The sequence below is a fragment of the Pantherophis guttatus genome, chromosome 5 (genome assembly GCF_059756535.1).
Source record: "Pantherophis guttatus breed Tessera chromosome 5, ASM5975653v1, whole genome shotgun sequence".
NCBI lineage: Eukaryota > Metazoa > Chordata > Lepidosauria > Squamata > Colubridae > Pantherophis > Pantherophis guttatus.
The window spans coordinates 79,789,191-79,813,289 of NC_142067.1; the positions used below are offsets into that span (position 1 = coordinate 79,789,191).

At 43.6% G+C, this 24,099-nt stretch overlaps 1 protein-coding gene across 11 annotated transcripts in view; it reads left to right on the forward strand.

Annotated features, from left to right (window-relative positions):
• The window catches only part of SH3KBP1 (SH3 domain containing kinase binding protein 1), a 404,503-nt gene that overhangs the window by 278,896 nt on the left and 101,508 nt on the right, over positions 1-24,099 (forward strand). For all 11 annotated transcript variants that reach the window (XM_034434094.3, XM_034434130.3, XM_034434103.3 and 8 more), the window contains one exon: positions 3,527-3,723. In XM_034434094.3, coding sequence (XP_034289985.1) covers positions 3,527-3,723 — 197 coding nt within the window. The remainder of the gene's footprint in view (positions 1-3,526; positions 3,724-24,099) is intronic.

The following is a 24,099-nucleotide window of genomic DNA, read 5'->3' on the forward strand; positions in this document are numbered from 1 at the left end:
AAATTCAAATACATTTTACTCAATTACAATTTTTGCCACTATTTTCTCCCCCCCCTTTTTAATCATATCTCAATATTTCTTTGCTTACTTATATAAACAACACCTTCATTCGCCCTCAAATTCTAATTTTCCTGCTTATTCATATTTATTGTCTTTTATTTTTTAACCATTCATTCTTTATCTTAGTATATTTATATATGTTCGGGGTTGCCTTTCTTCCATTTCATCTTTTTTGTTGTACAGCAATCTTTCTTCTCAATCCTGCCATCTCCCTCTCTTCTTTCTTCTTACTTTCTTTTTCCCTCCTCTCCTGCTCCTCTCTACTTCCTCTTCCTTTTTCCTTCTCCTCCTTTCTTCCTCCCTGTCTAGCCCTTTCTCCTACTCTGATTTCCCCTCTCTTCCTTCTTCCCCTCTCTTCCATCCCTCTCTCTTCTCCCCTTCTTTTCCATCTCTCTACTCTCTACTCCTCTTTCATCTCTCTCTATTGCTGTATTCATTTTCAATTTAATATTTTCCACTATGGTGTCCAGGTAACCCCGATCTTTCTCATTTATTAAAAATATTACTCGAAATTCCCCTCCTATTTTTAATTATTAACAAATATTTCAACTTATTGCATTTTTCCTTGAAACCTTTGTTAAAATAATCTTCCAACCCTTGCTTTTTTCCCTTTAACAATGTATTTCTTCTGTTTTACTTCTTACAAGTCTGTCATTTACATCATTTACTAACATTTCATTTTCATTCAATTTTACATTTCAATTTCAATTCCCATCTTAATTTCAATTAATTCTTTTGTTACTTTTATTTCTCTCCACTTAGTGCTTCCTCCAACATCAAAAACAGTTCATTTTTTTTCAGATTTCATCTACTAATCTATTTTACATTAAATAGTATTTTCACATATAATTTCTACAACTAACATCCTTCTCTTTATTATTTGAGTTGGTACAAAATGCAGTGATCTGTGCATGTAATGGTGAGTACCATTACAGCAGGGGTGAAATCCAGCAGGTTTTGACAGGTTCTAGAGAACTGGTAGCAGAAATTTTGAGTAGTTCGGAGAACCAGCAAATAACATCTCTGGCTGAGGTGGAATGGAATGAGGTGGAATGGAGATTTTACAATATCCTTCCTGCAGGAGTGGGGAGGGAATGGAGATTTTGCAGTATCCTTCCCCTGGAGTGGGGAGGGAATGGGGAGTTTGAAGTATCCTTCCCCTGGAGTGGGGTGGAAATGTAGATTTTGCAGTATCCTTCCCCTGGAGTGGGGAGGGAATGGGGAGTTTGCAGTATCCTTCCCCTGGAGTGGGGTGGAAATGGAGATTTTGCAGTATCCTTCCCCTGCCATGTCCACCAAGCCACGCCCACCAAGCCACACCACTCCCACCAAGCAACGCCCACATAACCGGTAGTAAAAAAAAATTGAATTTCACTACTGCTTTACAGTCATATAAGATTATTTTTATAATCCCTGCACTGGCTTCTGATAGGGGCAATTCAGAATGCTAGCTTTAATATATGCAGTGTTTGATTGCTTGATCTTAGCTTTTCCAGACTATCATGTTCAAGTAAAATCAACTTATACTGTATACGTATTTTAGGAAGGGATTAAGCTCACACACATTCCCTTCAATATGAGATTTTGAGTTGGGCTCAAGACAGTTGCAGCCTTTCTTCTGGAATAGCATACCTCCATATGTTTAGCTGGCTCTGATGCAATTCAAGAAGGCAGTGAAAACAGTGTTTTAGTAGAACCTTTAATATGTAGTTAAAAATGTCACCATAGACATGGAGGCGTGCTGTATGGTTATTTGATTTAATTGTAAGTATTTTACTAATTTTTTCATTATTTTTGGTTAAACTGCCAGGAATGGGCAGCTCTTAAATTCATAATGATTTTTGAAGATGAGCTATAAAAAATCAGTGATCTCTGGGCCAGTCTGTGACAAAAGCTGCCCACATATCATTTCTCCCAGGAAAAACAATCTTGCATTTTCTTCCACAGTGGTAGACAAAGCATTGCCTTCAGCCTACTTTCTCAAACCCTACTGCAGTTGCAACTCAGAACAAACTCTTTCTCTGTTGTATTTAATCTAAGGACCACAAGAACAAGTGGAATAGTATATTCCGATTTATAGAAAAATTCCCAAGAGGAATAAAATAGAATATTTTAAAAAAAAAAACATGTAAAGAAAACTTGTGGTGCCACTCCAAGTTTTGTTCAAAATGATGTGTTCTATAGTAAAAATAACGTGTATTTTATTTTAGGCCTTGAACAGGTAAAATCTTCACTTTGAGATTGAAATGTATTAAACTGAAAATGGTTTCATACCTTAAGTTGGGCAATATTGCTTATGTCTACATATTAGGGAATTTACCTATATTTTGTTAATAACTCTATTGTTGGAACTATTTGAATATTTATAGTATTATCTGAAGTCATAGATTGTAGATTAAATCATTAGTTCTGTTTATCTAAAATCTATGCATAATCATATCCTTGATCTTAAAAATAGTTCTTCAATAAACTATCATTTTGGTTACAAATATATTCAGGTTTAATGTTTTATAAATACTTTTGGATGATAGGAATAGCAGAGGTTCAAACTGGCACCCACATTAAAACACTTCCTTCATTTTTTCCAATCCACATTTATAACAAAAAAGGATCACATCAATCTTGAGTTTATTTGCTCAGAGAATTATCTGTAATGCAGCTATCACAGTAAGGTATCCTTGTGAAATTGGTTGGTGATTTCTAGGCAAAACAAGTTTACCTCCTGTGTGGAGGTAGTCTCCTGTGTGGAGGTAGAAATGGAATAGTCTTTTTCACTGATAATATTAAAATTAATCAGATTGATTTAATGGACAGACAGGAATCTATTTTATTCCTATGCAGGGGATGTGGATGTAATTTTCAACAAGATTTCCTCAGGTAGATATTTGATTCAATATGTTGGCAGAGATAATGGCAGAGATAATATTATATATGCATTTGATTGCATATTTGATTAACTTCTGCTTTCTGTTTCTATCTGTCTTAAATAATTTGTCTCATAAATAATTTACAATATTGATTATATAATTGGTATTTCGGTTGATTTGTTTAGCTTATAAAAGCTGTGTGAATTTGTTCATTTATTGAGATTTTAACTGAAGCTCTCCTGTGTTGCCCATACTTTTGGAGTGTAAACTCTAAGAATAGTGGTGCATTATATCCTAGTCAGATTGTACCCAGCTCTATTATCCACACTGCTAAATACCTGAGGGATATAAATAAATAAAATAATTTCTGTTCTACCTCCACATGTATATATATCTATATCTTACCATATGTTCTCCATAAACATAATAAAACTGGTCCTAGTTGTACTGTCAGTTGGAACAAACAATGTTTTAAAATTAATTTCAGTATTGTACTATTAATCTGGTTCATGAGGGATTTTTTTTTTTATTTTGCTGATTGCACTGTTATAAAAAATAATCTTAAGAGTAAGCTTTTTTTTCTTTCTTCCCTCTGGTAGGTTTAAGGGATACTACAGGCTCAGAAAGTGATGGTGGTGACTCAAGTAGCACAAAATCAGAAGGAGCCAATGGAGCAGCAACAATCCAACCCAAGAAAATCAAGGGGATTGGATTTGGTGACATTTTCAAGGACAACCCTATAAAGCTACGTCCAAGGTCAATAGAAGTAGATAATGACTTTCTGCCAGTTGAAAAGGTATGGTATATAAATTAGTCACATGTGTTCAGACTTGTGTGTTTGTGTCTCAAGAGTAGGTGTTCTGCCAAGGTCAGAAAAAGGAACTCTGCTTAAAAATGTAATTGAACTTTCTAATTGCCTAGAAAGATATGTCAATGATTCATTCCTATGTGTAGTTATTTCTTTTCTATAATAAAGAATTCTTCAGTATCTTTCTACAGATTGTTTTAATTTTGTTACAGGAACTCTTAGACTATTCAAAATCTGTTGTGGAATTAATTTCTCCTTATGTCAGATTCTATAAATGGATTTCTATATCTGTGAGATTACTTCCACATTGATATCCAAAATGGGATATTTATTTTGAATTCAACCTTCCAATATATGTTGTATATATCATGAAAAATGGCAGACCCTGAATTTATCATTATTTTTTTATTATTTTTTTTATTTTACTTCAAATTTATATACTGCCCTTCTCCCTAGGGACTCAGGGCGGTGTACAGCCAAATAAAAACACATAATAAATACATTAAGAACAGATTAAAAGAAAATATCTCAATTTGGCCCAAAATTTAAAAAGACAAACAAATTTAAAATCATTTAAAAGATTTGTTAGGCCAGCCCGGCTTGTTGGAAAAAGAAAGTTTTAAGGGCACAGTGGAAGGCACGGAGGTCTTGGATTCTCCTTATCTCTGGGGGCAGCTGATTCAAGAGGGTGGGAGCCCCCACAGAGAAGGCCCTCCCCCTGGGGGTCACCAGCTTGCATTGCTTGGCTGATGGCACCCTGAGGAGGCCCTCTCTGTGGGAGCGCACGGGTCGATGGGAGGTCGTCAGTGGCAGAAGGCGGTCTCGAAGATAACTAGGTCCTATGCCATGGAGCGCTTTAAAGGTGGTAACCAACACCTTGAAGCGCACCCGGAAGACCACTGGGAGCCAGTGCAGCTCGCGCAGGAGTGGTGTTATGCGGGAGCACCATGCAGCTCCCATAATTACCTGCGCGGCCGCATTCTGGAGCAGTTGGAGCCTCCGGATGCTCCTCAAGGGGAGCCCCATGTAGAGACGTTGCAGTAGTCCAGGCGAGAGGTGACGAGGGCATGAGTGACTGTGTGCACAGAATCCCGATCAAGAAAGGGGCGCAACTGGCGAATCAGGCGAACCTGACAAAAGGTCCCCCTGGCAACAGCCATCAGATGTTCCTCCAAGGACAGCTGCATATCCAGGAGGACACCCAGATTGCGCGCCCTCTCCACGGGGGCCAAAGACTCGCCCCCGATAGTCAGCGATGGAGTCAGCTGACTATATCGGGATGCTGGGAACCACAGCCACTCAGTCTTGGAAGGGTTGAGCTTGAGCTTGTTCCTCCCCATCCAGATCCGTACAGCCTCCAGGCACTGGGCCATCACTTCAAGGGCATCGCTGGGGTGGCCTGGGGTGGAGATGTACAGCTGGGTATCATCAGCGTACTGGTGGTATCTCACCCCAAAGCCACGGATGATCTCGCCCAGCGGCTTCACATAAATGTTGAACAGAAGGGGCAAGAGGACCAACCCTTGTGGCACTCCACAGACGAGAGGCCTCGAGGTCGACCTCTGCCCCCCTGTCAACACAAACTGCGACCGGGCGGAGAGAAAGGAGGAGAACTACCGTAACACGGAGACCCCGATCCCCAACTCTTCCAACCGGTGCAGCATGATACCATGGTCGATGGTATCAAAAGCCGCTGAGAGATCTAATAGGACCAGAACAGAGGAGCAACCCCTGTCCCGAGCCCTCCAGAGATCATCAACCAATGCAACCAATGCTGTTTCCGTGCTGTGCCCAGGCCTGAAACCCGACTGGAACGGATCCAGATAGGACGTTTCCTCCAGGAATTGTGGGAACTGTCGTGCAACCACACTCTCAACAACCTTCGCCACAAAGTGAAGGTTGGAGACAGGACGGTAGTTAGCCAATACTGCCGGGTCCAGGGAGGGCTTCTTGAGGAGAGGCCTCACCACCGCCTCTTTCAAGGTAGCGGGGAAGTGACTCTCACTCACCGAAGCGTTGATAATTCCCTGGAGCCAGCCACGTGAGACCTCCCAGGAAGCCAGTACTAACCAGGAGGGACACGGGTCCTGTAAACATGTGGTCGCATTAAGTCTCCCCAAAATCCTGTCCACGTCATCCGGAGTCACAAAGTCAAACTCTTCCCAGATAACATTCTCAAGACTATTCCTTGTCATCCTGCCCGGATCTACCCAGTCAGAGTCCAAATCCCGCCGGATCTGAGCGATTTTGTCATACAGATATCATCCGAAATCCTCAGCCCTGCCCTCCAGAGGGTCCTCCCACACTCCCGGTTGAAGCAGGGAGCGGGTCACTCTGAACAGGGCCGCTGGACGATTCTCTGATGATGCAATAAGAGCGGGAAAGTAATTGGACTTCGCCGCTTTTATCGCCACTAGGTAGGTCTTAATATGCGACCTTACCAGTGTTCGATCAGATTCGGTGAGACTGGCCCTCCAACCACTCTCCAGGCGTCTTTTCCGGCGCTTCATCTCCCTCAGCTCCTCAGTGAACCAAGGAGCCGCGAGGGATCGGCACCGGGTCAGAGGCCGCAAAGGCACGACTCGATCTAAGGCTCCGCTAGCAGCCCGATCCCAGGCCGCCACCAGGTCCCCGACCGAGTCATGTGCTAGAACCTCAGGAAATGGCCCAAGCTCCATCTGGAATCTATCAGAATCCATCAGGCGCCTGGGGCGGACCCATCTTGTAGGCTCCACCTCCCTGCGGCGGGATGTAGCGGTTCGGAGATTTAGGTGAAGGAGCAAGTGGTCAGACCATGACAAGGGTTCCATGTCTATATCCCCTATAACACATAATACTATAATTACGTTTAAAATAGTACTTTTTGCAATCTATGCTACTCTATTGCACAGTTCCTTTCTCTTTCAGTTCAAAATCTTTTACCATTCCTTCTCTACCTCTGTCCTCCAGCAGATATTCTGTGATTCGTGTGATTCGTCTAAGGCTCTTTGCCAGTAATGCAACCTAGTATCTTCTTCCTGGCACACACAGAGCCTCGTAGAAATAGCCTAGCTATCTGCGAGACCGCCTGCTGCTACCGACGACCTCCCAGCGACCCGTGCGCTCCCACAGAGAGGGCCTCCTCGGGGTGCCATCAGCCAAACAATGCAGGCTGGTGACCCCCAGGGGGAGGGCCTTCTCTGTGGGGGCACCTACCCTCTGGAATCAGCTCCCCCCAGAGATAAGGAGAATCCAAGACCTCAGTGCCTTCCGTCGCGCCCTTAAAACCCATTTATTTAAACAAGCCGGGCTGGCTTAAGATGAAATTTTTAACTGTTTTTAAATGTTTTAAACGTTTTTAATTGGTAAATGAGTTTTAATTGGGCCAAATTTATATATCTTTTAATTGTTTTTAATATTTGTTCTGCATGTTTTTTTTAATCTGGCTGTACACCGCCCTGAGTCCTTAGGGAGAAGGGCGGTATAGAAATCCAATATAAAATAAAATAAAATAAAATAAATTTTGGCACCTGAACAAGAAGAGCAATAGCAATAGCACTTAGACTTATATACCGCTTCACAGTGCTTTCCAGCTCCCTCTAAACAGTTTACAGAGTCAGCATATTGCCCCCAACAATCTGGGTCCTCATTTTACCGAACTCGGAAGAATGGAAGGCTGAGTCAACCTTGAGCTTGGTGAGATTCAATCTGCCAAACTGCTGGCAGCCAGTGATCAGCAGAAGTAGGCTGCAGTACTGTACTCTAACCACTGTGCCACCGTGTCTCTTAAGCAATAAATTAAATAGGTTTTTTTTGTAACACAGAAGCTAAGACTTTGTCTATAAATGCCCTTGAGAAATGTCTTTCAAAATCTGAGTTCCATCTGAAGATCATCAGAAGAAATACATTTGGATAGTAGAGAAAGGCTTGAGTATAGAAAATAATGGTGATGGATTATTTGAACTGGCCTTTGGCTGCTCTTTCCTTGATGTGCACCATTTATGGATTTGCTTTCATATTGTTGGTCTCTGAAAGTATTTTCAATGGAATCGGCTTGTTTTATTTTGGTACTATGGATTCTTTTCAGATATTTTAAGTCTTTTGCCTTTTCTTTTCTTTTTTTTTTATAAAAGTTTTTTTCATTTTTTAAAACAAACAAACACATAATACATCAATCCTTCCATGTGTCTTCTCAGTGTTTCTTCCGTGACTTCTTCTCTTTATTACTCCTATCTTCATTTCTCCTTGATAATTTCCATTTCTCTGTTGCGATATTTCCCCCAAATTAGAATACATTTAATATAACATTCTCCTTATTTAATTATCACAATCTTTATCTATATCTCTTTTTTAACCAATCATAAAATTTCCCCCATATCTTATAATAGTCTGTATCCTCTCTCTCTTTAATCATCAAAGTTAATCTGTTAATTTCTGCACAATCTAAGATTTTTTTAATTACTTCCCCTTTCAAAGAGATTTTCTCTGCTTTCCATCTTTCCACAAATACTATCCTCGCTGCAGTTATTATATGTATAATCAAGTATGTATTTTATTTACTCATTATCTCTGGTAGTATACCCAATACGAACAGCTCAGGTTTTAAATCAATATGTTGTTGGATCATTTCTTCTAACCATGTCTTAATTCTGCTCCAATACTCTCTAGCTTCTGGGCATGTCCACTACATACAGTATGATAATAAGATCCTGGTATTAGATGGCATTTCCAACATTTAGCTGATTTGTCTTTAAACATTTTTGACAATTTTTCCAGAGGCATATGCTATCTATAAAACATTTTATATTGATTCTCTTTATATGCAGTGGACATTGTTAGTTTATAGTTTTTTCCCCATAACTGTTGCGATCTATCGAGCTCAATTGAATATCCACAATTTTTTGCCCAGGCAATCATTGTTTCCTTTACTTGTTCTTCCTCTAATTCCATACTAAGCAGAAAGCTATAGATTTTTAAAATTATTTTATCCTCTGTTCCCATGAGTATCTTATCCAAATCTGTCATTTCTAAATAAATACCATATAATTTTGCATCTTTTTCATACTTTGCTTGTATTTGCATATGCGTATTTATTTATTTATTTGTTTTTCAGATTTCTATACCGCCCTTCTCCTTTTGGACTCAGGGCGGTGAACAGCCAAGATAAAAAACATTTATACATAAAAGTTAAAAATAGATTTAAAATAATTAAATAAATTTGGCCCGTAATTTAAAACTTTTCAATTAAAATCCATATCAAATTTTAAAACTAACCATAAAATCAGGACAGCCCGGCTAACTGAAAAAAATAGGTTTTTAGGGGCCGACGAAAAGTCCGGAGGTCGGAGATCACTCGTATCTCTCGGGGTAGATTGTCCCAGAGGGTAGGTGCCACCACAGAGAAGGCTCTCCCCCTGGGGGTCACCAGCCGACATTGTCTGGCCGACGGCACCCTGAGAAGGCCCTCTCTGTGGGAGCGAACTGGCCGGTGGGAGGCAATTGGTGGCAGAAGACGGTCCTGTAAGTACCTCGGCCTTAAGCCATGGAGCACTTTAAAGGTGATCACCAACACCTTGAAGCGCACCCGGAAGTCCACCGGAAGCCAATGCAGCTCACGCAGGAGAGGAATCACATGGGAGCACCCATAATCCCCCATGCAGCCGCATTCTGCACCAGTTGGAGCCTCCGGGTGCACCCCAAGGGGAGCCCCATGTAGAGAGCGTTACAATAGTCCAGACGAGAAGTGACGAGTGCTTGAGTGACTGTGCGTAGGGAGTCCCGATCCAGAAAGGGGCGCAACTGGCATATCAGGCGAACCTGATAAAAAGCCCCCCTGGCCATGGCCGTCATATGCTCTTCTAAAGACAGCCGTGCATCCAGGAGGACACCCAAGTTGCGGGCCCTTTCCGTGGGGGCCAATGATTCGCCCCCAATAACCAGCAATGGCACCAGCTGGCTATACTGGGATGCCGGCAGCCACAGCCACTCAGTCTTGGAAGGGTTGAGTCGAAGCCAGTTTCTCCCCATCCAGGCCCGCACAGCCTCCAGGCACTGGGACATCACTTCCAAGGCATCGTTGGGGTGGTCTGGGGTAGAGATATACAGCTGAGTATCATCAGCATACTGATGGAACTCCACCCCAAAATCACGGATGATCTCACCCAGCGGCTTCACATAAATGTTGAACAGGAGGGGCGAGACGACCGACCCTTGTGGCACCCCACAAACAAGGCGCCTCAAGGTTGACCGCTGCCCCCCTGTCAACACAGATTGTGACCGGTCGGAGAGATAGGAGGAGAACCACCGCAAAATAGTGCCCCCCACTCCCAGTCCCTCCAGCCGGCGCAACATGATGGTATCAAAAGCCGCTGAGAGATCTAACAGGACCAGGATAGAGGAGTAACCCCTATCCCGAGCCCTCCGAAGATCATCCACCAACGCGACCAATGCCGTTTCCGTGCTGTACCCAGGTCTGAAGCTGGACTGGAGCAGATCCAGATAGACAGCTTCATCCAGGTACTGGGGAAGCTGTTGCGCCACCACACTCTCAACAACCTTCGCAATAAAACAAAGGTTGGAGACTGGACGATAGTTAGCCAAAACAGCCAGATCTAGGGATGGCTTCTTGAGGAGGGGCCTCACAACCGCCTCTTTCAAGGCGGCCGGCAGGACACCCTCACTCAAAGAAGCATTAAAAATCCCTGGAGCCAGCCTCGTGTAACCTCCCGGGAAGCCAGCACCAACCAGAAGGGACACGGGTCCAATAAACATGTGGTCGCGTTCAGCCGTCCCAAGATCCTGTCCACGTCCTCGGGAGCCACAGGATCGAACTCCTCCCAGATAACACTCTCAAGGCCTGCCTCAGTCATCTTGTCTGAACTAACCCAGTCAGCGGCCAAGTCTTCCCGAATCTGAGTTATTTTATCATACAGATACTGTACAAAATCCTCAGCTCGGCCCTGCAAGGGGTCATCCCGCGCTCCCAGATGGAGAAGGGAGTGGGTCACCCTGAACAGGGCGGCTGGGCGGTTATCTGATGACGCGATAAGAGCGGCAAAATAGCTAGATTTTTATCGCCACTAGGTAGGTCTTAATATGAGACCCTACCAGTGTCAAGTCAGATTTGGATCGGCTGGCCCTCCAACCGCTTTCTAGGCGTCTTTTCTGGCGCTTCATCTTCCTCAGCTCCTCGGAGAACCAAGGAGCTAAGTGAGTTTGGTGCCGGGTCAGAGGCCGCAAAGGTACGACTCGGTCCAAAGCCCCGGCGGCCGCGCTATCCCAGGCAGCCACCAGGTCTTCAGCCGAGTCATGAGCTAGAGTCTCAGGAAATGGCCCAAGCTCCCTCTGGAACCTATCAGGATCCATCAGGCGCCCGGGGCGGAACCACCTGGTCGGTTCCGCCTCCCTGCGACGGGGTGCGGCGGTCAGAAAGTCAAGTCGAAGGAGCGAGTGGTCAGACCATGACAAGAGTTCGATACCTATATCTTCTGTATCAAGGCCACTCAACCACTGACCAGAGATTAAAAACTAAGTCCAGAGTGTGTCCCCCTATGAGAGTAGGGCCGTGAATTACTTGGGTCAGGTCCATGGCCATCATGGAAGCCATGAACTCCCGAGCTACCTCAGATGTTTCACCGATAGATGGCAGGTTGAAATCCCCCATGACCACAAGTCTGGGAGTATCAGCCGCCACCTCGGCTATGACGTTGAGGAGTTCGGGCAGGGTTGTTGTCACGTGGCAGGGAGCCAGGTACGTGATCAACAAACCTATCTGCACCCCACGACCCCACTTCACAAAAAGGGACTCACATCCGGCTATCTGAGGTACAGTGGTCTCCCTCGGATCAAGACCTTCTCTTAGAATGACCGCTACCCCCACCGCCCCTGCCCTGAGCTCTCGGCTGATGAAATGCACGGAAGCCTGGTGGGCACATCTCCACGAGGGGAACTCCCCCCTCATGGCCCAGCCAGGTCTCCGTAATACCTGCCAGGTCCGCTCCCCCCCTCCTGAATAAGGTCACAAATGAGGGGGGCTTTATTTACTACGGACCTGGCATTACACAACATCAGCCGGAGTCTCGGGCCCTGAGACTCTAAGCAACCTGGGGAACGGGAAGAGCTAAGGGGACCGGGGCATGCAATCACTCGGAGATAGCGAGTGCATGTCCCCACCACACGATACGGCCCCCTGCCCCCGCCATACCTGCCCTTCCCACTCAGCGTATTAATAGAGAAGCCCTCAACGGAGGGCATTCTAACAGTCCCCTTTCCCCCAGTCTATCACAATCCCTTGTTCTTCCATTTCTTGTTTCCCTTCCAATTCCCCCTTGTCTGTAAGTAAGTCTTTATATCTAAAAATATTTCTAAAGTTAACCCATATTTGGGTGTACCAATGCTTCCATTGTTGATAGCCATATTGGAATTTTCACATAGTATTTATCTCTAACCTTCTCCCATATTAATAACAATGCATTTCTTACATAGTGTCTATGAAAATACATATGTATCTTACTTGTACCATACCATAAAAATGCATGCCATCCCAATTGCAAATCATGTCCTTCCAAAGTTAGTAATCTTATATTTCTTAATTCAATCCATTCTTTCATCCACATCCACATTCGCCTGATTCACCAGTTGCGTCCCTTTCTGGATCGGGACTCCTTAAACACAGTCACTCATGCCCTTGTCACTTCTCGCCTGGACTACTGTAATGCTCTCTACATGGGGCTCCCCTTGAGGAGCACCCGGAGGCTCCAACTGGCACAGAGTGCGGCCGCGCGGGTGGTTATGGGAGCGACGTGGCGCTCCCATGTAACACCTCTCCTGCGCGAGCTGCACTGGCTCCCGGTGGTCTTCCGGGTGCGCTTCAAAGTTTTGGTTACCACCTTTAGAGCGCTCCATGGCTTAGGGCCTGGTTATTTACGGGACCGCCTGCTGCCACAAACAGCCTCCCATCGGCCGGTACACTCTCACAGAGAGGGAGTCCTCTGGGTGCCGTCGGCCAAACAATGTCGGTTGGCGGCCCCCAGGGGGAGAGCCTTCTCTGTGGGGGCACCTACTATCTGGAACGAGCTCCCCCCAGAGATACAGAGGATCCCGGATCTACGCACCTTCCGCCATGCTCTTAAGACCTTTTTATTTCACCAGGCTGGTCTGGCCTAACCTTTCCCATTCTTTTTTAATGTAAATTTTAATGTAAATTTTAATTTGTTCTTAACCTGGGGTTTTAAATTTGTCTTGGGCTAAATTGATTTAATTTGATTTTACTTTTGCTCTTAATTTTTGTATTCTGTGTGTTTTATTCTGTGCCTGTTCACCACCCTGAGTCCTTCAGGAGTAGGGCGGTATACAAATTAAATAAAATGAAAAAATGAAAAATGAAACATCAATGCTGCTACCTGGTAATATAATTCCCAATTTGGCAGTCCAAATCCTCCCCTTATTCTTGCATCTTGTAGCATCTTTATATTAATTCTTGCCTTTTTTCCCTGCCATATAAACTTCCTCATTATCTTGTTTAGGTGTTGAAAATAAGTCTTTTCAATTTTTATAGGAATTGTCTGGAATAAAAACAATAACCTCAGGAATATATTCATCCTGATTATTGCTATTTTTCCCATAAATGATAGTTGCAAAGTTTTCCATTTTTCCAAGTCTTTCTCAATTTGTCTTTCTAATTTATAATAATTATCCTCTTTTATTGCTACACAACTTGAAGTTAATTGTATTCCTAAATATCTCACTTTTTTCACAATTTCTATATCCAATTTCTCCCTTAATTCTCTTTTTTGTTTTTCTGTAATATTTTTACCAATATTTTTGTTTTTTCTTTATTTTTAAATCTGCTTCCTCTCCATGTTCCTCTATTTGTTCTAATAATTTGGATCCTGTTTTTTGGGGTTCCTCCAAGATAAATACTAAATCATCCATAAAGGCTTGTAGTTTATATTCCTCTTTTTTAATTTTCATCCCTTTTATTTCTTCATTTCATCTTATATTTCTATTTAGCACTTCTAGAGTCAATACAAATAACAATGGGATAATTGGCATCTTTGCCTTGTTCCTTTTGTTACCTTAACTTTTTCTGTCATCTCTGCATTCATCATTATCTTAGCTGATTGTTTATCATATATTGTTTTTATAATATTCATAAATCTCTCCCCAAAGTCCATTATCTGTAGTTGCTTTATCATAAACTGCCAATTCACATTATCAAAAAGTTTCTGGGCATCTAGAAATATAATTGCCATTTGTTTTTCTAGATGTGTCTCATAATATTCCAACGTATTCAAAATTATCCTCATATTGTGTCTAATTTGCCTTTTAGATAGAAACCCGTTTTGGTCCATATGAATGAATTCATTTAATAGTCTCTTTAGTCTATTCGCCATTATTGAAGCGAAAAATCTTATAATCCACATTTAACAATGAAATCGGTCTATAGTTTTTTATAAATTGTAAATCTGAATCTTCTTTAGGTATAAGTGTTATATAGGCCTCTATTCAGGAATCTGGCATTTTTGCTTTTAATAAAAGTTCATTAAATAATTCCAGCATTACATTGCTTAACACCTCTTGAAATGTCTTATATAGTTCCACTGGTAGTCCATCCGGACCTGGTGTTTTCCCATTTTTTTGTTTTTTAATCGCTTCTGTTAGCTCCATCATTGTTATTCTCTCTTCTAACATCCCTTTGTATTGTTTAAGTAGGTCTGCTTTTCTAAAAATTGTATTATCTTCTCTTCAGATATCTTCTCTTGATAATAGAGCTTTTCATAATAATTTTGAATTTTCTTTTCTTCACTTCTATAATGTATTTTCCCCTTTTCATCTTGTAAGTATTTTATTACTTTCTTCTCTTTTTCTTTCTTTCTTTCTTTTTTTTTTTTTTTTTTTGTATGCTAACCATCTTCCCGGTTTATTCGCATTTTCAAAAAAAAATTATTTAGATGCTCTTAATTTATTTGCCAAAAATTCTTGCTCGTTCAAGTTTATTTCATGTTTTTTCATTTCCATTTGTTTCTTAATTTTGTTGTTTTGTGTGTCCTTTTGTAAATCTTCCTCTAGTTTCTTATACTCCTCTTCCAATTTCTTCTGTATTTGTCTTTTGTTTTTATTTTTCTTTCCCAGATATGTTATTACCAAGCCCCTAATATATGCTTTCATTGTGTCCCATACATTCTGAAGTGATGTGTCCTCCTTTTTGTTTATTTTGAAGAAAAACTCTAATTCCTTTTCCATTGTCTGTTGGAATTCTTTTTCATTTAATATTACTTGATTCAATGTCCAGCTTGTCTTTTTCTTCTGTCCTTTCCAAGTTATTGTTATTGGATTGTGGTCCGCCCAAATATTTATTTAAATGTTTACTTCTTGTATGTTATCTATAAATTCTGTTGAAATCCATATCATATCTATCCTCGACCGCAACAAATGTCTATTTGAATAAAAGGTGTATCTTTCAAATGTTTTTGTCACCAAATATTTTGAATACTTAATTCTTCAATCATTGTGAAAAAAGATTTTGGGAGAGTTTTTCTGGCTTCTTATTTGTCTTTGTTGTTTTATAGTCCAACTCCACATCCATTACAGCATTAAAATCACCCATTATACGTATATATTTATAGTCCAATTCTATAATTTTCCTGTACAGCTTCTTATAAAATTCTTCTTGTTTGTCTTTTGGAGCGTATAATGCTATCAAAAGTATTTGTTTAAAATTCATTTTTATTTCCACCATTAAAATCCTGCCTTCTTTATCCTCAAATATTAATTTAGGCTTTACTTTTTCTTTGACATATAAAACTACTCCCATCTTGCTTTGTTGTATCAATGGGGTAAATACAACTCCTAATTTTGAATGCTCTAATAATTTTGTATGTTGTTTTCTAATATGTACTTCTTGTAAGCATATAATATCCATCTGTAGTCTATTTAATCTGTTAAAAATTCTGTTTCTTTTTGTCACCGAATTCAGTCCATTTACATTTTTAATATTGCTTTTATTTCTTCTTCCATATTTTACTTTACTTGTGACTAGTTTTAAGTTTCATTGCTCTTGTCTCTCTTTGTTCTTTTGGATCCTTTGATCTTGCAGCTTCTCTTAGTGCTCTTTCTTCCTGTTCCTTTGTTCTTTCTTCTGTACCTTTTTTTCCCTCTTTGTGTTTAAGTCCTCTTGTTGCTCCCAATTCATCTTCTAATGGACCACAAAATTGTTCATAAAATAACTTCGCTTTTTCAATTGAATCTAATCTATGTCTTTGTTCTTGCCATGTCACCAAGATTCTTTCTGGTACTAACCATCTAAAACTCACTCATTTTGTTATTAAAAATTTTGTTAAAAATTAATATTCTCTCCTCAAATCTCTAACTTTTAGGTATTTGCCTCAGTGCTATTATTTCTTTGTCTTTGTACTTCAATGCTGTACTTCTTGTTATTCGTACTATCTCTGATTTTAGTGCTTTCTTTGTAAATCTTATGTGTACTTCTCTTGGTAATTTGTTTCTCATTTCATATCTTGTATGTACTCTAAAAGCCTCATTTAAAATCTTCTCCTTGGGTTCTTCTATAGCTTCTGCCAGCATCTTAGCAATCACCTCTAGTAAATTTTCTCCCTTTTCCTCCTCTATATTTTGAAATCTTAGATAATAGTCAGAACGGTCCATTTCTAACAAGATTATTGTTTTTTCTTGGTTTCTGTCTACTGAAATCTACTTTTCTTCTAACTCTTGAACCCTCTTTTCTGTCCTTTCCGTTTTTTCCTCTACTTTTTGGATTCTTTCTTCATTCTTCCCAATCATCTCTTTCATTTCCTTTAAGTCTTGTTTCAAATCATCATGAAGGGACTGTATGAGATTTTTTACTTCCAATGTCTCTTAAGTTTTTGTTTCTGTCGATGAGGGACTGCTGCTGGGTGTAGATGTGCTGTAAATTTCTTCATTTCAATGTTGTCAAAGATAAATTTGTTATCCTTGCCTTTTCTTAAAGGTATAGTTGTTGGCATTATCAATTTCACTGACGCAGTCTGATAAGTTATTTTGGACAATAGTTTTGACTATCTATGTAGTGATGCAGTTATAGGAAGGTGTTCAGTAATTTTTTTAAAGGACTACTTTCTAAGAAATGAGAAATGCAGTTATCTTCCTATAGGCAAGAGCCATGGTGGCACAGTGGTGAGAATGCAGTATTGCAGGCTAATTTAGCTCACTGCCAGGAGTTGGAGCCTCATCGGTTCAAGGTTGATTCAGCCTTCCATTCTTCTGAGATTGGTGTCAACTTCGAACAGAACCTGGCCATAGCCATCTCTCTGTTCCTCAGTTGCCACACAGGGGGGAAGGAGGTTGGAGTGAATTACTAGATACAACAAAGCTTTCTCAAGAGAACCAGGGTTATCTCCATTGGCAATAGATAAGGTTGGGAAAGGAGTGGCTGAAGAGCCTGCCAATTAACTCAATTAGCCAATGTGATCTGGGACACTTGAGGATGTCCTAGTTTAATTATACTGAAACCATGGGAAAGATTTAGATTTGATTTCCATTGAAGTTGTGCTGATATGTACTAATTAAAGAAGACCTTTGAGAAGGAGCCAAGTCTCAGGGTTCTTATTTGCTTGAGTTCATTAGTTGGAGCCTTGACATTAAACCAAATCTCATAAACCTACCCAAGGTCTTGAGCCCTGGCAATCTTTCCAACAATACCAGAAGAGTGAAAAAGACTCAGGGAAGATCGGAAATGGAAAAATCAAGCTTGGTGCACCAGGCCATCGAGGTCTCCCCCACTTCAAGTGAGGGAGAGGGAATTCTGGCCCAGAGGGACCAGCAGCCTGTCCCCTATGACAGTGATAATGAGGGTGAAAATGACCCGATGGTGAGTGAAGCCCTTTGCCATCCCTGCAAGAATCGTGCTGCTAAGTCAGGAATCATGGGAAAGTTTGACGGCGTAATAGATTCAGGCTGCACCAGGTGCCTAATTAGTCTACCAACAGTGTTGAAGCTAAATTTAGTTTAGTTTAGTTTAGTTTATTTGATTTGTATACCGCCCTACTCCCGAAGGACTCAGGGCGGTGAACAGCCAAGCAATAAAATACATAAATACACAAAATTTAAAAACCAGATAAAATCAAATTAAATCATTTTGGCCCGGACAGATTAAAACACCCCAATAATTTAAAAACAGATTAAAATTTACATATTAAAAGAGGGAGGAGATTAGGCCAAGCCCACTTGATGAAATAAAAAGGTCTTCACAGCGCGGCGGAAGGTGCGCAGATCCGGGATCCTCCGTATCTCTGGGGGGAGCTCATTCCAGACGGTAGGTGCCCCCACAGAGAAGGCTCTCCCCCTAGGGGCCGCCAGCCGACACTGTTTGGCTGACGGCACCCAGAGGAGACCCTCTCTATGAAAGCGTACTGGCCGGTGGGAGGCTATTGGTGGTAGTAGGCGGTCCCGTAGATAACCAGGTCCTAAGCCATGGAGCGCTTTAAAGGTGGTAACCAAAACCTTGAAGCGCACCCGGAAGACCACCGGGAGCTAGTGCAACTCGTGCAGGAGAGGTGTCACATGGGAGCGCCATGACGCTCCCATTACCACCCACGCAGCCGCACTCTGCGCCAGTTGGAGCCTCCGGGTGCTCCTCAAGGGGAGCCCCATGTAGAGAGCATTACAATAGTCCAGGCGGGAGGTGACGAGGGCATGAGTGACCGTGCGTAACGAGTCCCGATCCAGAAAGGGACGCAACTGGCAAATCAGGCGAACCTGATAAAAAATCCTCCCGGTCACGGCCGTCAGGTGCTCTTCTAAAGACAGCCGTGAATCCAGGAGGATGCCCAAGTTGCGAGCCCTCTCCGTGGGGGCCAATGATTCGCCCCCAATAGTCAGTGATGGCATCAACTGACTATATCGGGACATCGGAAACCACAGCCACTCGGTCTTGGATGGGTTGAGCCCGAGCCTGTTCCTCCCCATCCAGATCCGTACGGCCTCCAGGCACCGGGACATCACTTCAAGGGCATCGTTGGGGTGATCCAGGGTGGAGATGTACAGCTGGGTGTCGTCAGCGTACTGATGGTACTCTACCCCGAAACCACGGATGATCTCGCCCAGCGGCTTCACATAAATGTTGAACAGGAGAGGTGAGAGGACCGACCCCTGTGGCACCCCACATATGAGGGGCCTCGGGGTCGACCTCTGTCCCCCTGTCAACACAGACTGTGATTGGTCAGAGAGAAAGGAGGAGAAGCACCACAACACAGTGCCTCCCACCCCTAACTCTTCTAACCGGTGCAGCATGATACCATGGTCGATGGTATCAAAAGCCGTTGAGAGATCTAACAGGACCAGGACAGAGGAGCACCCCCTGTCCCGAGCCTTCCAGAGATCATCAACCAACGTGACCAATGCCGTTTCCATGCTGTACCCGGGCCTGAAGCCCGACTGGAACGGATCCAGATACGTCGTTTCATCCAGGTGCTGGGGGAGCTGTTGCGTGACCACACTCTCAACAACCTTCGCCACAAAACGAAGGTTGGAGACAGGACGATAATTCACCAACATTGCCGGATCCAGGGAAGGCTTCTTGAGGAGAGGCCTCACCACCGCCTCTTTCAAGGCGGCAGGAAAGACACCCTCACCCAACGAAGCATTTATAATCCCCTGGAACCAGCCTCGTGTCACCTCCCAAGAAGCCAGCACTAACCAGGAGGGACACGGGTCCAATAAACAAGTAGTCGCGTTCAGTCTACCCAGAATCCTGTCCACGTCCTCAGGGATCACAGGATCAAACTTATCCCAGATAACATTCTCAAGACCTGCCCCAGTCCCTCCCCCTGAGACTACCCAGTCAGAGTCCAGATCTTCCCGAATCTGAGTGATTTTGTCATACAGATATTGAACAAAATCCTCGGCTCTACCCTCCAAGGGGTCCTCCCGCGCTTCCTGGTGGAGCAGGTCACCCTAAACAGGGCAGCCGGGCGATTATCTGATGACACAATAAGAGCAGCAAAGTAACTATATTTCGCTGCTTTTATCACCAGTAGGTAATTCCTAATATGAGATCTTACCAGTGTCCGGTCAGATTCAGAACGACTGGCCCTCCAACTACACTCTAGGCATCTTTTCCAGCACTTCAACTTCCTCAGCTCCTCAGTAAACCAAGGAGCTAAATGAGATCAGCGCCGGGTCAGAGGCCGCAAAGGCACGACCCGGTCCAGAGCTCCAGCGGCCGCCCTATCCCAGGCGGCCACAAGGTCTCCAGTCGAGGCATGTGCCAGAGCCTCAGGGAATGGCCCAAGCTGCATCTGGAACCGATCAGGTTCCATCAGGCGCCTGGGGCAGAACCATCTTACCGGCTCCGCCTCCCTGCGGCAGGGTGTAGCGGTTCGAAGGTCGAGACGAAGGAGAGAGTGATCAGACCATGACAAGGGCTCGGTGACTATATCCCCTATCTCGAGATCACTCAACCACTGTCCAGAGACAAAAACCAGATCCAGCGTGTGGGTAGGGCCATGAATTAACTGGGTCAGGTCCATAGCTGTCATGGAAGCCATGAACTCCCGAGCCACCTCAGACGCCTCACCCACGGACGGTAGGTTGAAATCCCCCACGACCATAAGCCTGGGGATATCAACCGCCACCGCGGCGATGACGTTGAGTAGCTTGGGCAGGGCTGCTGCCACGTGGCAGGGAGCCAGGTACGTGATCAGCAAACCCATCTGAACCCCGTGGCCCCATTTCACAAGGAGGGATTCACAGCCGGTCGTCTGAGGGACAGTGGCCTCCCTCGGTTTCAGACCTTCCTTAATGATAACCGCTACCCCCCCGCCCCTCCCCTGTGACCTCGGCTGATGAAAAGCAAGGAAACCTGGAGGGCACATTTCAATGAGGGGAACCCCCCCCCTCCTGGCCCAACCAGGTCTCCGTAACACCTGCCAGGTCCGCACCCCCCTCCTGAATAAGATTACAAATGAGGGGGGCTTTATTTACTACGGACCTGGCATTGCACAGCATCAGCCGAAGGCCCGGGCCCTGAGGGTCTATGCAACCTGGGAGACGGGTGGAGGTTTGGGGGCCGGAGCACGCCATAAGGATCAGAGCAAAGAGACTGCCCCAAGCCATGAGGCTTGAGCTGTTCTGACCTAGGCTTCCTGATATAGTAAAAAGCACGCAATTAGTCCCCAAACCCCTTTTTTTATTGTAACAGCTGTGAATTCCTTTCATTTGCAGCACATGCTGAATCACCAGGAGTTTATAAATAGTCCAACAGAAGTATGCCTTTGTAGAAGGCTGGTAAACACCCACCTTTAACTTCTTTGACATGCTGCCAAAGACCTAATTGGCAATTATCTTGGCAAGGCCGCACGGAAACACAGAATCAAAAATGGAGCTTCAAAGTACAGAGTGACACCATCCACAACATTGCTTCCTGCAAAGGCCCACCTGCCTTTGCTCTTCCTTTATGTCTTATGGGAGGGGCCAATCATCTCCAAGCCTTACTCCCGAGTCCCTTTTGTTTTAACTGTTCTTGCCTTCTGGCAGCTCTGCGCATATGCGCACTAGGAACAGGCTCCCCCTGTTCCTCTGCCTCTCTGATGTCTGATTCTGGAGGCTCCGGAGTCTGCACATAACTCCCAGATGGCCCCATCTCTGCCTCCAATGCAGAGCCCTCGTCTGAGCCTTCCCCAGACTCCAGGACTGGCCCATGTTCCTCCCCAGCCTCCTCACTGTCTGACTCTGCTGCCAGCTCCGCAGGCTGCTGGCTGACCACAACATGAGCAAGTTGATGGATCACTGCTAAGAGTGATGCAATGCACCTCACTGAGCCAGTGTGGTGAGATATGGGCTGACATTGGGAGATCATCCAGTTTGTAATAGTCTTGAAGATGACAGAGGCAGTGATTCTGCAATTGTCCTGGCTAGAAAAATGGGGCCTGACGATCTGGTGGGAAGGGGGAGAGAGAAAAATGAGGCTAGGAAGAGGCCCTCTCCCTCCTCAAGTTAGCCAGAAGGGAAGAACTGTCCAGTACCAGGTGGAAACTGAAGGAAACAAACTCCTTAAAGCTACTTCAGAGCAACTACCAGGAACCCAGTTAATCCCCAAAGAGTACCGAGACCTGGCAGGGGTGTTCAGCAAGAAGTAACGTGCTACCCCCCATCACTCCAACTGTGCTACCCCTCATCACTCCGACTGTGCCATTCAGATCCCCGTTGCCTGCTGAACACCTGGCATGAAGAACAGGGTGACAACGGCAGCGATGGTCATGGGACTGAAATTCTTTTTTGGCACATTCAAGAAGCAGAGGCTGGTAGTTTTTGGCACAAGAATCCTGCAGCCGCTGCCTCTTTTTCAGCACAAGAAGCCTCCAGCTAGCTGCCGCTGTCGGCTCGGTTCTGGCTGGCAAAGAGGCAGCGGCTGGGAGGCTCGAGCTGGTGGGGAACCCAGCAGCAATGGCTCAGAGCTGCTTACCTTCCCTGGCAACCAGCTGCAGGAGGAAGGTAAGGTCGCAGGATGAAGAAAGAGGCGATCGTGGTGGGGGAGGAAGCGGGGAGATTGAGTAAGGGCCTGGGCCTCTGAAGGAGGGGAAATGGAGTGACGCATGGTGAAGGGAGAGCAGGCGGCATGCAGAAGGTCTTTGACAGATTCTGAGTTTAGCCACCTCAGACCTTGGGCAGAAAATAATAGATAGAAAGGGTGCAATAGCTGTAAGTTCAAATTTTTTTACTATTGGGTTCTGTGGGCATGGCCTAGTGGGCGTGGCTTGGTGGAGGGGTCATGTGACTAAGTGGGTATGGCCAACTTGATGTCACTCACAGCAAGGTGGTGCCCCATCAAGCCATGCCCACCAAGCCATGCCCACCAAGCCATGCCCATGGAAGTAGAAAAATTTGAATCCTACCACTGCTCCCCCTTTGTTAAGAGAAGGCTGTTCAATTTTGACATATGATGGCCTCTTTAACCCCTCTTTTAAACCAGTGATCCTTTCTGTCCAAAATATGGACTTTGTTAAAAGAGTGGCCTGTGTCTTTTAAATGCAGATGGACTGCTGAATCTAGTCCTGATATGTTTGTTCTCCTATGTGGATGACTGAGAATTTCCATAGACAAGGAATAATTGTGTTTTTCCTCAAAAACCAGTGCGTGAACTGTGGGTAGATATCTTACCTTGAAAGATTTATTATGAGTCACAATGAAGTGAGGTGCAGTTTGTGATGGTATCAACCATATACATAATAAGCAAGGAGGTAAGAAAGGTTCCAAATGACCATACAGTAACACTATGGTTGGAATAATATTCCTTTATGTAATTTAATCTATCAAACCACAAGCTTTTTATCCGTATGTAATTTCAGTCAACAATGGTAATAAAGCATTATTCCAATATTACTAAAGCTTGCAACAGTAGCTGATTCATTTCTGTATCCTTTTGACTAATAAAATTTCTGGATAGATCTGAATTAGCTAGATAGATAATCAAAAAACAGATCTGCGAACAATTAGAAGCAAATAAATTTATAATTAGTAGCCAGCACGGGTTTGTTAAAAACAGATTATGCCAAACCAATCTTATCTCATTCATTGATAAAGCCACTAAATGAGTAGACCAACAAAATGCTGTGGACATAGTATACTTAGATTTAAGTAAGGCATTTGACAAGGTAGAGCACACCTTGCCAAGCTTCTTGGTAAGCTAGACAAATGTGGAATAGACAACATCACCACCAGATGGATTTGTGGTTGGCTGACAAACCATACTCAACAAATAGTTCTTAATGGTACTACATCCACATGGAGAGAAGTAAGTAGTGGGGTGCCACAAGGCTCCATCTTAGGCACAGTACTCTTCAATATCTTCATAAATGACTTAGATGAGGGAATAGAAGGAGTACTCATCAAATTTGCAGATAACTCTAAACTGGCAGGAATAGCCAAAACCCCAGAAGACAAGCTCAAGATCCAAAAAGATCTTGACAAACTTGAACAAAGGGCCCTATCCAACAAAGTGAATTTCAATGTGGAGAGAAGCAAAGGTTTACATTTAGACAAGGAAAATCAAAGGTATAAGTACAAATTAGGCGAAACCTCGCTCAAAAACAGTAATTGTGAGAGGGGCCCTGGAGTCTTAGTGGATGATCACTTGAATGAGTCAGCAGTGTGAAGTAGCAGCCAAAAAAGCTAATACAATCCTAGGTTGTATAAACAGAGGCATAGAATCAAGATCATGTAAAGTATTAATGCCGCTTTATAAAACCCTAGTAAGACCACACCTGGAATACTGCAAGCAATTTTGGGCACCATACTACAAAAAAGATGTTGAGACTTTGGAAACAATTCAGAGAAGAGCAACTAAGATGATCAAAGGCCTGGAGACTAAACCTTATGAAGAACAGCTGC